The sequence below is a fragment of the Artibeus jamaicensis genome, unplaced genomic scaffold (assembly GCF_021234435.1).
Source record: "Artibeus jamaicensis isolate MK-2021 breed Jamaican fruit bat unplaced genomic scaffold, CSHL_Jam_final contig_3126, whole genome shotgun sequence".
Taxonomy (NCBI): Eukaryota; Metazoa; Chordata; class Mammalia; order Chiroptera; family Phyllostomidae; genus Artibeus; species Artibeus jamaicensis.
In genome coordinates, this window is record NW_026521723.1 from 20,184,913 (window position 1) to 20,199,012 (window position 14,100).

The following is a 14,100-nucleotide window of genomic DNA, read 5'->3' on the forward strand; positions in this document are numbered from 1 at the left end:
AGGGGATATAGGAACTCCTCTATTTTTGTGAACTTTCTTTAAGTTCAGAATAATTTCAGAGAAAAAGTTATGTTTTCGACTATTTTTATACACTGCACATTAATTAGGTAAAACAAGGGCTTCCAATTCATTTTGCTTGGATAACAGTCTTCTTTTTAAGCAAGAAACTCCTTTTTTTTTTTTTTTTGAGAAACTCCTAATTTTTTAAGAATTAAACACATTAAGCAGAACATTTCTACACAGTCTTTCTGCGTTGACGCAATACGCTTCCTTCCTGTACTGAAGCCTGAATACAATTTCGGAGAGAGACTTCTGTTTCTTTATTAAGACTTTGTGATCACATATAATTCCTGTATTTACCAGACAGTGAATTTTATTTATTTATTTATTTATTTAAAGTGTATTTTATTGATCATGCTATTACAGTTTTCCCAATTCCCCCCCTTATCCCCTCTCTGCCCTGTACCTTCCAAGCCTCCAGCATCCCCCCCTTAGTTCATGCCCATGGGTTGTACATACAAGTTCTGTGAGTCCTCTGTTTCCTGTACCATTTTTTTACCTCTCCCCGTCTATTTTACACAATTATACCTCTTCCCTGTACCTTCCCCCACATTACTGCCCTCCCCCTCCCCACTGAAATCCCTCCATGTGTGTCCATTCCTTTGATTTGGTTCCTGTTCTAGTTGTTTGCTTAGTTTTTGTTTTAGTTGTTTTTCTTTTTTTTTTAAGATTCACTTATTGAGAGTTGTGAGTTTGTTGTCAGTTTACTGTTCATATTTTTTTATTTAATTGTTGTTCAAGTACAGTTTTCTGTCTTTTGCTCCCATCCCAGCCTATCCCCCACCCCAGTGTTCCCCACCTCCCTCTCCATTTCCACCCCTCTTAGTTTTTGTCCATGTGTCTTTTATACTAGTTCCTGTAAATCCTTCCCCTTTTTCCCTTGAAATTCCCTCCCCCCTCCCCTCTGGTCATTGTCTGCCTGTTCTCTACTGTTCGTATTTTTAACTTCTGCAATTTCTTAGATAAATCCCTTTAGTATTTTATATAATAAGGGCTTGGTAATGATGAACTCCTTTAATTTGATCTTATCTGGGAAGCACTTTATCTGCTCTTCCAGTATAAATGATAGCTTTGCTGGATGGAGCAATCCTAGATGTAGGTCCTTGCCTTTCATGACTTTGAATACTTCTTTCCAGCCCCTTCTTGCCTGCAGGGTTTCTTTTGAGAAATCAACTGATAGTCTGATGGGAACTCCTTTGTGGGTAATTCTTTCCTTTCCTCTTGCTGCTTTTAAGATTCTCTCTTTATCTTTAATCTTGTGTAACTTAATGATGATGTGCCTTCGTGTGTTCCTCTTTGGGTCCAACTTCTTTGGGACTCTCTGGGCTTCCTGGACTTCCTGGAAGTCTATTTCCTTTGCCAGACTGGGGAAGTTTTCCTTCATTATGTGTTCAAATACGTTTTCAATTTCTTGCTGTTGTTCTTCTTCTGGCACCCCTATAATTCAGATGTTGGAATGTTAAAAGTTGTCGCAAAGATTCCTAAGCTTCTCTTCATTTTTTTTGAATTCTTGTTTCTTCATTCTGTTCCATTTTGATGTTTATGTCTTCCTTTTGTTCCAGATCATTGACTTGAGTCCTGGTTCTTTCATGTCACTATTGGTTCCCTGAACATTTTGCTTTATCTCACTTTGGCTTTCATTTGTTCTTTCATTTTTTGACCAAGGTCAATCAGTTCTGTGAGCATTTTGATTACCAGGGCTTTAAATTTTTCCTTGGATAGTTTGGCTATCTCCTCATCACTTAGACCTGTTTCCAAAGTTTTGATCTGTTCTTTCATTTGGGCCCTATTTCTTTGTCTTGGCACACCCTTAAGTTGTGAGGAGGTGGGGCCTTAGGTATTCACCAGGGCAGGGCAAACCTCCCTGCTCGCTGTGGCGCTGCCTGTGGGGGAGGGGCCTGTGAGGGAACAGTGTGAGACTGGGAGTTTCTCCCGCCGTGGCAACCCCTGCGTAGTCAGTCCACAGTCATCTCTGAGTCTCAGTTTCCTGTCCAGCCAGCCCCGCCTGCACAGTCTGCCGCCTTGCTGTGGGTTCTCTGCCTCCGTCTTACCAGTCTGGCTGGTCTCGTTCACTCTTTCTTTAACTCCTTGGTGGTCAGAGTTCCATGCAGTTTGATTTTCTGGCTGTTCTGGTTGTTTATTGATTTTAGATTGGTCATTATCCTCCTTTTGGTTGTGTGAGGAAGCGAAGGGTTTCTACCTATGCCTCCATCTTGGTCAGGACTTTAGATAGTGAATTTTAAATATCTTCTAGAAAATAGTTTATTCATTCAACATAATTTTAATGAGCATTTATGTGTCAAGCACTGTTCTGGGTACTGAAGACAAATGAGTAAACAAGACAGGAAAAAAATCTCTCCTTTCATGAAGCTTAAATTCTTTTGGAAGGATATAGATGACAGATCCGCATATTTTTGAAGTATGTTTATAGTACAGGAGAAAAGGTAAAGCAGGAGAAGGCGAGTGCCAGGACTTGGGGCGGGGGAGGTACTTTCTTCACCGTGTCTTCTGAAGTGGCACTCATTGCATTCTCTGCCCCATCTTTTTATCTTTTATCTTTTTCAAGACATAACGGTTTGATATTATATGCATAAAATATTTATGATCTCTCTCTCCTAGAATGTAAGCTCCATGTGAACAAGGGCTTTTTTTGTTTGCTTAAAGGTAAAGAACAATGCCTGACTTACAGCCAGCCCTCAGTAAATACCCCTTGAAAGAATTCTTCCTCAAATGTTCACTCATATCCTCCTAGTTTAATTCCTTGCATTGAGTGTGGGAATTAGTAAATATTTATTGATTTCAGTAATATCCAGATGCACATTATATATGAGTCCATTTTGCTAAGTGGCTTATTTGAGCGTTTTGTGCCTTCCCGGGGCGAGAACGAAAGATGGACCCCCCGCAGGTCCCGGGAATGCATCTTAGTTGCCCGTCACCGTGAGGAATCCGTCTAGCCTGTTTGCAAGGGAGTCAGCCAGTTATTCCTCCATTTAAATATGATTCAAAATGCTTTTTCTTTTGAAAAATGAGAGACATAAAAGGAAAAAAATCTATTTCCCTTATTTAGCCGAATGCCTTGTTGTTACATAATTTTATCTGTAGATGAAAAATCCCCTTATTCCACTCTCATTATTTTTACTCTGTGGCCTGTTACAGTTTTATAGTAGAAATCTATTTCTTTTCTTATAACCCTAATCATCTTTCCTTTTATATTTTGAACAGTGTTATTTACTCGTCTACTACACTGGCTGGCGGAATGTCAAATCTTTTTTGACTTTTGGCTTAATCTGTCTATGCAACATGTATCTCTATGAACTTCGCAACCTCTGGCAGCTTTTCTTTCACGTGACCGTGGGAGCCTTTGTTACGCTACAGATCTGGCTAAGGCAAGCCCAGGGTAAGGCTCCTGATTACGACGTCTGACACCATCCTTCAGACCTACTGCCTCGGCTTCGGGAGAGAAAGGCAGGAGGACTCTTAACTGCCACCGTGATGGAGAACCTGGTCACCACAAACAAGAAGCTCTGCTTTGCTTCTCTCCGACCGCACTTTTTGTTTTAAGTCCGCATGGCATGCCGGCGAGCACGCAATGCCTGCTGGGCAAACTCCTCTCAGAAGAACGTCGGCCATGAGATGACTGTTCAGAGGAGGGGAGAGGACCCATCGCAGAGCCGTAACGGTGTGAGAATGGCCAGACGGCACTGGGACCCTGGCCAGTATGCCAGTCCTGAACCCTCGCTGAAGCGTTCAGTCCAAATATGTGTCCGTCTTCTGTGGACCAGGCAGGGACTCCACGACCTGGGTTTGCCTTTGTGAGGCATTAGTATAGACCAAATAAAAAGGTGCCACAGCAAATTGGAAACTTTATGTTTCAAACAACCGACTTGCTACATGTAAGATTTTTGCCCATATATGGTACTATGAGTTTATGAAGTCCAGGATGGTGCGGAATTGTTCTTTTGTATTTTATATTTTTGCTTGAATTTGAACTCTGGGAATGGCCTGATTGTAGGAGAGGCTGTGGCGAACTCACCCCTGGAGCATCCCAAGTATTGAAAATACAGTGACATGTCTCCTTTCTAGATTACATTGGTGGTTTCTTTTGAAATCTCTTTTTAAAAATACAATTTGTTAGACTATAGTCATTGTTTCCAAAACTTTAATCATTTGAATATTACATGTAACATTATTTACTTAATTTTTTTTAATTTTAAAATAATTTAAAAAAACATCCACTACTCCAAGTGGAAAACCAGGATCAGTTTCCCATAAATAAAAGGTAACTACAAAGTAAATAAATTAAAACAAAAAAAATATGTTAACTAAATTCTAGCTAGATGCTAGTGCCTGCCGAGCCTCTGAGTCTGAGAGGCCTGCCCCGTCCTCCGTGGGGTGAGAGAGATGCTGCCCGGCGCTGTGGCGGGCGCTGTCTGTGGGACTGTGGGAGGGTGGGAAAGTGGTCAGGAATGGCTCCTCTCTGTCGCTGCGGTTCAGTATTACTTCGTGCAGTGTTGTGGGCCACCTGACGTCACCTTGTGTGCCCCAGGGGTGGGGGCCTTGCACCATGGAAACACTGAACTGTACTGAGCCATCAGAAGGTGGCTTTCCTCCCAGCAACTCATTATTTTATGGCATTGGGGGGGGTAAGTACCTAGTATCTTCGAGCTCTTACTTGCTTTTGATAACATTATAAAATTACTAAAGGAGTTATGAGTGAATATAGGAAGAACAGTTTGATTCCATTAGCAAAATCTACAACTTCCTTGGTTTTAGAAGTCATCTTCCTGAGTGATTTTCTTTTGTTTTTTAAAGAAAAGATTCCAAACAAAGAGTCCAGAAGGTACTAAAGTTTCACATCCAGAAAAACAGTAGGCCCATCACATGTAACTCATGTTATTTGGCACATTTACTAAGTAGAAGAACTGGTCCACAGGGTAAAGGCACTGAACTGCCATGTTTGCCCACCTCGTTATAGTGATGTGGCTGCATCCGCATCTGCCTGACCAGAGCTCTTGCACGTCACTCTCTTTTTAGGAGGACGAGGCAAAAGGAAGGCAACGAGCTAATGATATCAGGGATTTACTTAAAACAGGAAACTCTAATTCACTCTAGTTGTCCACCTCTAACAGAACGGCACAGAAATTATGTATGTTCCAAGAGACACCCCCACATACCTCATGATCCTAAATTATCAAAATAAAATTGATTTGTGTTTGGCATTTTGCACTGACCGAGCCAGGAGAGTGAAATGGTTCAACTTGGAAAGGTTTTTCTAAACTAAAGCTTAAAACAAGACTAGTTTTAAGTAAATAGCATAAAGGAAGTTGGAGCATTCTGGTTAACTGTGACTTTGCTATGTATATTGATATTTCATAGCTCAGTTTAGTTCATTTGGCTCTCCTTATCATTGAATTATTGATTTATAATATTTGATGTTTGGATTCATTCAGCAAGGACCCTTGGAAACTCACCAGCATCTTTAAAGGCTTAACTTGTTTTTTGTTTTATTTTTTCACCAGCTATTTTGGATAAGAGGATGTTTGCATCTCAATGTAAAAACAATGAAAACAGGTATAAATAATGTTTTATGTACAGAAATGCTTCCTTTCATTATTTGGTGCCTGCATCTCTGAGTCCATGGGTGACATCCCGGCCTTCGTCATGTTGTTGTAGCAAAGAAACCGAACTTGGAAAGAAGTTCTTGTCATGGGTGAAGGGAAGGCCTTACTCTCCTGAGAAAGAGTCACTTAACCCTCTCATGTGTGTGATAGCAGTATGTTGCGTTTCTACCACACTTTCACTTCTAAGAGCAGGTCTGCGTTTACTTAAAGATAAGGAGTTTTGAGGAACAGAGGAAGTGGTAGCTGCCCTCCTGTCACGGAGGAGCAAACGAAGGGCTCGGTTGTTAGTGGTTTATTGAGGGTCTCTGAGCTACACTCAACTTCTAATCTCAGCCAAGAGCTCTAATGAACACTAATGAAGAAACTAAAATTATTGTATATTCAGGGAATATGCCTATTCTTGGTAAAATCAGGGAATTGGGGATTTCATGAGCACAGGGCTGTTATCGTCAAATCCAGGTATTCGTTACCTGAAGGCAGTCCTGAAATACTGAATTTTGATTAAGGTGTGCTGTAAAAGCAAAGATACCTTCTTTTATATCCTGAAAGTAGTTGCAATGTTTGCTTCTTTCTTTTTTGGTCTGTATTTGAAATGTATTTATACCTGGCCTCTTCCCTAAAAGAATGCAAAGCAGCGTACCAGGAAAAGGTATATAAAATAATGGCCATACAAGAAGAATAGAAAGGGGAGAAAATCAAGACCAGTGAAAACGGAAGGAAGGGTGAACACGTCACTGTTATCAGGTGTGAAATTTGACTGTCGAACTCCCCGGAAGCCAAGGCTAGAAGGGAAACAAATCTCCGCTGCTCTAACTGTGGGTCAGAGCGCACTAGTTCCCCGGGGGACTCTGCTTCCTGATGAATTCTGGTAAGAATGTTCACACCTGGCGATCTAAGCAATGCTAAAATGAGCAAAACCCTCAGTTGTTTATGCATATTTGCATGTTACGTTTGTGCCTCGAATCCTCAACTTGTACCAGCTTTCTAAGACTTTCAGAGTGTGTGTGGGGGGGCTAATAGAAGATTTTGTTCTCCTAAGTAAGAATTCTTATCCTAAACTGAGAACAAGTGTCATGTTAGAGCTCGAAAATCCATTTGAGACAAACACCTGGAGGCTGCGCTGTCCTCTGACCGTCTCTCTCACAGTGGAATCTCGCCCGGATAAATGCCCGGCCCCTTCCCTCTCAGGCCACATCTGGAATCTCGTTAGAGTCCTGGTTTGTCAGGGCTCCGCCGAGACCAGATTTACCACAGGAGCCTTAACCTCCGTGTCACAGGCGTGCTTCCTCCTGACGGTAGCTGCCCCCCGGAAAGGCCGTTGCTTGGCCTTTATTCCAGAACGTTTCCTAAGTAACCCAAGGGCCCACTCTGAGCTGCTAGACTTCCGAGAGAGAGAGAGTGAGTGTGTGTGTGTGTGTGTGTGTGTGTGTTTATCTACTCATTATTAACATTTTTATTCACTTTAAGAGTTAGAGTTATCACGGAGTACGTGGTAAAAGTGCAAATAAATTATTCCAAAAGCAGCCACCTCTCAGACAAAATTGAACCCTTAGCCTTACCACAAATTATAGGTCACTCTTTGGGGCTGCACTGTCTATGGTCAAGCCTTTATTTGTATTTTTTTTTTTTTGCTTTATTATCTCTAAAGTAGAGTCTTTCTACCTAAAAATGCTGCAGTAAAATTGAACCTGATTTTTGGGTTAAACTGGCTTTAGTAATAATCTTGGCTAAAAGTTAAAAGAAACCACTCCAACTCCAGAAGTTGTAAATGAGTCTGTGTATAAAGGCTGTATCAGCTGAGAATTCAACTCTGCTGGTATTACTGATTAGGCCTAGAGGGGCTGACACCTTCATCAGTGTTCTGGGGCAGCATTGCATGCGGGCATACGGATGCCTCCTGTTTGAGCGTTGGAGCTTTCAGAAAGAAGCAGTAAGTGTGGCTACCACTCTCGTAATATCTCCTCCTTGAGTGGCCAGACTTTCTGGGTTGCTCTCCTTAGCAGATGAGATCACAGCGTGGGAGCACAGCACGGCTTCCAGCCGTGCGGTTTGCATCCCCCTGGCTCATTAGGAGAGAATGGTGTTGACATGTGTGCGCATGTCGCCGCAATGCTGGTGATGAACAGTCTGAACACAACTGGAGGCTGTGGGAGCTCAAGGAGAGAACGGGCTTAGTTCTCAGTGTTCCTGAAATCAGTACCCTAGTCTTACAAATTGTTCGTGGTGTTTCCTTGGCAACAAATGGTATTTCCAGCCCAGCCTTACCCATGGCTCCCATTTGCCCTATCTCCCACATCCCAGAACCCAGCAATTTGAGCGGCGCCCAGCAGAATGCGTGTTGAGGCTCCAGCCGACAGAAACTGGGGTCCTGTTCCCCGTTTCCCATGTCGCTGGCAGCCCTTCCCCAGCCCTGCCTTGGTCGCTCGTCTGCTTTGTGCCCACGCTCTTCTTTGCGGGAGGTTGTCAGGGACTTTGCCTAAATGTGAACACACACTGCTTTGCTCTCTCACTTTCAATTCCTCCAGCGCCAAGGACTGATGACAAGAATGCTTGTTAGCGCCTTTTGTGGGCCCGTGCGGTTCCTCCTCTGCAGCTCATCCTAATGGCAGGAAGGCGGTGTAGCTCTCGTTCTCACTTGGGGAAACAAAGACTCACATTCAAGCCCAGGATTCAAGTTTAAATGATTCAAAAGTTGGTGCTCATTTTCTGCGCCATGGAGACTTTAAGAATGGAAACTGTGTCTGTGTGACTGACGACCACTGGGGCTCCGACAGTTACTGCAGCAGTGCGAGCAGACAGCTGACGTGAAGGGAAGTGGCTCCGTGCATGTAAGCGTGTCATACCCACAGAAGGGGTTTCGAAGGCTTTTTCTGTTGCGTAAACGAAGCAGCTGAGGCCTGAAGTAGTTAAGGAACTGGCCACAGTCACAGTCGAGCATAAGTGGCAGCACCAGGATTTCAGTCCAGATCGGTCTCACTCAGAACTTATGCTCTTGACCACCATGTCATATCAAGCTAGGCAACGTGGAAATACGTTAAAACATTTAAGGCATAGGTGTTGAGATATGTACACATTTTTAATGAAAGAGATCAGGTCAGTGCTAACTCCTGCATTGGAGGTGTCCTAAACTGAATAAAATAACTTCCTAAACTTCCTGCATCTATGGCCGTGACAGGACGGATGGCCCAAGAAATACGGTGAACCGTGTGTCTTAGATTTTAAGGCAAGAAGGTACACAGTTTAGTCTTCATAGTAAAACTGACTGACGAACTAATGATTCTTGATATAGAATGTTAAGGCTTCACTGGTGAGTCATGGGTTACAAACATTTACTTTTTCTCACTGAATTCCAGAATAGATGGATTCTTTGATATGAAATGATGTCATGGATATTCTGCTTTAAGTGGTCCACACATCTGAAAACATTAAAACAAAACACAGAAGGTAACTATTTGCAACGTCAAATAGTGATTATGAGCTCGGAGGCTGACCCCGACTTTCCCTTCTGCTGGCATTGTGACATCAGCAAGTCACGTCGCCCCTGTGCCTCAGCTTCCTCACCACGATGCGTGGGTGCTAACAGTGCTGTGGGCGAAGGGCTGTAGGAGAATCAAACGAGTTGAATACAAAGCACTTAGAACAGAGGCTGGCACAGTGAGCGTGAGGACTGCATTCACTGGCAGGCTGCAGTATTTCTTGTAGCGTTGCTATTCCTTTCAAGGTAGTAAGAGTCATTTTATTTGCAGATTCCCCAAGTATAATAAATCATCACACAGAGCTTTTCAGAAAATGCCTAAATTGGTGAGGATCCTGTTGAAATATCTAACAGGTGCCCAGGCAACAAGCTCTTGTGCACAGACTTCTGGGCAGGGCACTGAGGACACTGGAGGGGAAGCGAAGGGAATTGAGGGACTCACACTGGCCACACGCCTGCTCCATATCAGGTGTTCTGCATATAGAAGGTTTGTGAATTTAACAAAATCTACTTGTGCCCTGGCTGGTGTGGCTCAGTGGATTGAGTGTCAGCCTGCGAACCCAAGGGTCTCTGGTTTGATTTCCAGCCAGGGCACATGCCTGGGGTGTGGTCCAGGTCCCCGTGTGGCCCCAGCATCCTTTTAACATTCTCACCTGATCTATCGGGCAGTCTTGGGTGGCAGCCACCCAAGTACCCACCACTCTGTAAGGACCCCCGTGAGTGTGTGTGTGTGCACATGTGCACACCCACATGTGGCTGGTGCATTATGGGTTGTCAGGTGGGGAAAGCAGCCAGCAACCTTCAACTCATAAGTTGGAAGTATGTGGATGCTGGGGGTGGTGAGAGCCCAAGACTCTTAAAAAGCACAGATGCAGCATGGCTTTCAAAAGATGAATCTGAAGCAGGAGTTCCAGCCAAGATGGAGGCATCGATAGATACACTATTCTCACACAACCAAGAGGAGGATCACAACCAATCTAAAAACAATAAACGACCAGAAGTGCCAGAAAATCACACTGCATGGAACTCCAACAACCAAGAAATTAAAGAAACATTCAACGAGACTGGTAGGAGGAAGACAGGCAGCTGGGTGGGCAGAGAAGATCTGTGGCAAGGCAGACTGTGCGGCAAGTCAGGGATAGCTGCATGGAAAACTAAGACTCAAAGCTCGCTGTAAACTACTAAAGGGCTGCCATGGTGGGAGAAACTCCCAGTCTCACGAGAGTACATTGGAATGTGGGGCTAGAGCCCAGTAAGCGAGCCACATTGTTCCCTCTCTGACCCCTCCCCCACAGGCAGTGCCACAACACAGCGAAGAGGGTTGCCCTGCCCTGGAGAATGTGTAAGGCCCGCCCCCTTATGACATAACAGGTGCACAGAGACAAAGAAATAGGGCCCGAATGAAAGAACAAATCAAAAACCCAGGAAAAGCTAAGCAATGAGGAGATAGCCAACCTATCTGATGCAAGTTCAAAACTCTGGTAATCAGGATACTCACAGAAAAGGTTCAGTATGATTGCAAAATGAAGGAAGAAATGAAGGCTACCCAAAGTGAAATAAGGCAAAATATTCAGAGAACTAACAGTGACGGGAAGGAAACCATGACTCAAGGTAATGATCTGGAACAAAAGGAAAAAAACAACCAGAACATAATGAAGAAACAAGAATTCAACAAAAATGAGGAGAGGTTTAGGAACCTCTGGGACAACTTTAAACATTCCCACATCTGAATTATAGGGGTGCCAGAAGGAGAAGAACAGCAAGAAATTTAAAACAATGGAGAAGAATTTCCCCAATCTGGCAAAAGAAATAGACTTCTAGAAAGTCAAGGAATCCCAGAGAGTTCCAAAGAACTTGGACCCAAAGAGGAACACACGAAGGCACATCATCATTAACTTAATCTTAAAAGCAGCAAGAGGAAAGGGGACAGTCACCTACAAAGGAGGTCCCATCAGACTGTCAGCTGATTTCTCAAAAGAGACCTTATAGGCAAGAAGGGGCTGGAAAGAAGTATTCAAAGTCATGAGAGGCAGGGACCTATATCCAAGATTGCTCTATCCAGCAAAGCTTTCATTTAGAATGGAAGGGCAGATAAAGTGCTTCCCAGATAAGGACAAGTTAAAGGAGTTCATCATTACCAAGCCCTTATTATATGAAATATTAAAGGAACTTATCTAAGAAATAGAAGATCAAAACTATGAATAGTAAACTGACAAACTCACAACTATCAACAACTGAACCTAAAAAAAATGAAAACAAAAACTAAGCAAACAACTAGAATATGAACAGCCAGAGAAATGGACATCACATGGAGGGTTTTCAGTGGGGAAGGGGAGGGGAAGAATAGTGGGGAAAAGGCACAGGAAGTAAGAAGCATAACTGGTAGGTACAAAACAGACAGAGGTTAAGAATAGTATAGGAAACAGAGTTCAAAGAACTTGTATGTACAACCCATGGACATGAACTAAGATGGGGGGTGAAATGCCGGAGGGTTGGGGGATGCAGGGAGGAGGGGAGACAAAGGGAAAAAAATTGGGAAAAGTGTAATAGCATTATCAATAAAATATACTTTAAAAAATTATCAGAAACAAAAGATTGATCTGAAGCTAAGGCACTCCCCCCTACCCCCATCCTGAACAAACCCAATGTGAGCCAGGGAAGTGCCATTCTAGCTAACCGACAAAGTCAACGCAGAGAAGCAAATTTTGCAAAATTGGAAAATAGTCCAAGTTAAAATAAGCAGGTATGCTGACACACCAGAGGTTCCAGGCAGGCCTAAATTAGAAATTGGCTGAGGGGGGAAAAAGTGATGAGGTCCCTGCTGGATTCCAGTGAGCGTTCTTTAAATTCATGGGCCTAATGGCCAGCAACGTGAAAGGGCGCTGTGATAGGGATGCAGGTGTGCTCACCAAGTGAGGGGGTGGCGCGGGGCCTCTCCCTCGGGCCCCTGCACGTCAGGCCTGGGGCTGGCAGGCCAGTGGGGACAGGATGCCTGCTTTCCTGTCGGTTCTAGGCCTTTTCTCCCCCATCCCCCTGTCTTTCTGGACCCTCTGCTTGCCCTGTGAGCCCACACTGATCTCCACCCACCCCTCCCCTCTCCATGGATAGCAGCTCTTGCTAGGAAAGCTGTCGTGCGTGGCAACTGTGGCTACTGGCGTGGCGTCTGCAGGAGGACAGAGCCGTCCCCAGCTTGGTTTGGAGGCGGTCTTCCCACAGATCGCTCATGGCACAATGCTTTCATCTCATTTGTCTCTGCCTCTGGCTCTAAAATCTTAAAATCCTAACTCAATGGTTTGTGATTGCGCCATACATGGGGTCTGGCACTTGAAGGTCAGAGGAAGAGTTACGTGAATACTTAGAGAAGCCGCGGAGGAGGAGACGAGCCACTCCAGCCGCCTCACTTGGCTTTGCTCCTGTGTCTGTCTTGAGTCGCAGTGACCCTGCAGGTGGGAAGGGAAGATAGGCAAGAGGACAGCAAAGGTATTTTTCAAGACCAAGAGGAAAACCACCACCGGGGGGCTTTTTTGAAAATCTAGAAGAGTAAGAAAAGCTCTAGTACTATCACAGTTGGATCTCATGTCATCTATTGTCAACCTTGAGGAGTGATGAGCCCTCTCTTCTGTCTGCCAAGGTCATCAGCACCAGATGGGCACACTGGGCAGAAATGCCTGTGGGCTGGTGCCACAGCTTTTGTCCCTGAGGAACAGGGCAGCCACAGGGGATGCACCAGACCTTCCTTCCCCTGCCTCCTAGGCCTGGCGGAAGCGAGAATGAGAGAGTGCATGTGGAAGCCCTTCAAGCCTCAGGAAGTTCATCCAGATGGTTGTGGAGGGCGGGGGTGGCAGCCTCTGGTCTGCTGTGCCCTCCCCAGCCCTTCAACTCTCCTCCCAACGCCTTTCCTAAGTGGTGCTGGCCACGCCACATCCCTTCCTTCTGGAGATGACGAGAACTGTGTTTGTTCTCTTTACTGTGGAGTCCTTTTGATGTAGACAAATTCAGAAGCTGTGGGTTTGCAGGGCTCTTCCCGCTGTGTAGTTCTCTCGCAGTGAGCGTCTGCTCGGCCCACTTGTGAACACTGTACACCCCACCGCCCAGGTGCTTTACCGACCTGCACCGACCAGGCAGGCACTGCCCAGCACCTTGTCCAGGCTCTGGAACCTCATTTTCTGCTGATTTAACTATATACCACTCAGGCGATACGTAATTTTGAAAAAGCTCCATAACTCTGTAACTTCGGAAGTCTTGAATGCAGCCGCCAGGCGAACACTGAGCCCAGCCTCTCCCGTGCTTCGAGACTCACCCGGCCTCCTGCAACCTGCCGCCCACTCCCTCCTGCAGTCGAGTCACCTGGGGTCTGGTGACTCCTCTGGGGTCTGGTCTTGGTTTTAGTGGTCTTGGCTGTCAACGAGCATTAAAGAGGTGTTCAACCTGGCTGCTGTAGCTCAGTGGATTGAGTGCGGGCCTGCGAACCAGACAATCGCAGTTTGATTCCCAGTCAGGACACATGCCTGGGTTGCAGGCCAGTTCCCAGCAGGGGATGCATGAAAGGCAACCATACATTGATGTTTCTCCTCCTCTCTCCTTCCCTTCCCCTCTAGAGATAAATAAATAAAAATCCTTTTAAAAATTAAAAAAAAAAGAGGTGTTCAAACTTCACCCCACACCTCAATGGCATCTTTTCTAATTAACACTCTAAGTACAGATATTCATTTGGGGGAAAAAAAAGCATAACTCTCTAAGGAAGAAACAAGTATGTTCTCTGGGATTAGCCCCGGGGGATGGGGATGGGAGGGCCGAGGAAGGTTCTGAGTGGTACCCCTCTGGAGCCCTGGTGCGCGTGTGGTTTCCTGCTGCTTTGGTCTCCACTGGCCACAGCAGGGTGAGGGCTCTTGAGGAGCTGAGGTTCCCACTTAGGCCACTCTGCCCCTCAAGTTCGGCCTGCCT

At 44.9% G+C, this 14,100-nt stretch overlaps 1 protein-coding gene across 1 annotated transcript in view; it reads left to right on the top strand.

Moving 5' to 3' along the window:
* Positions 1-5,643, top strand: part of SEC22A (SEC22 homolog A, vesicle trafficking protein) — a 71,454-nt gene extending 65,811 nt beyond the window's left edge. Inside the window, exon 7 of the mRNA XM_037132318.2 lies at positions 3,283-5,643. Coding sequence (XP_036988213.2) covers positions 3,283-3,483 — 201 coding nt within the window. The 3' untranslated portion in view covers positions 3,484-5,643. The remainder of the gene's footprint in view (positions 1-3,282) is intronic.
* Positions 5,644-14,100: the final 8,457 nt, after the last annotated feature.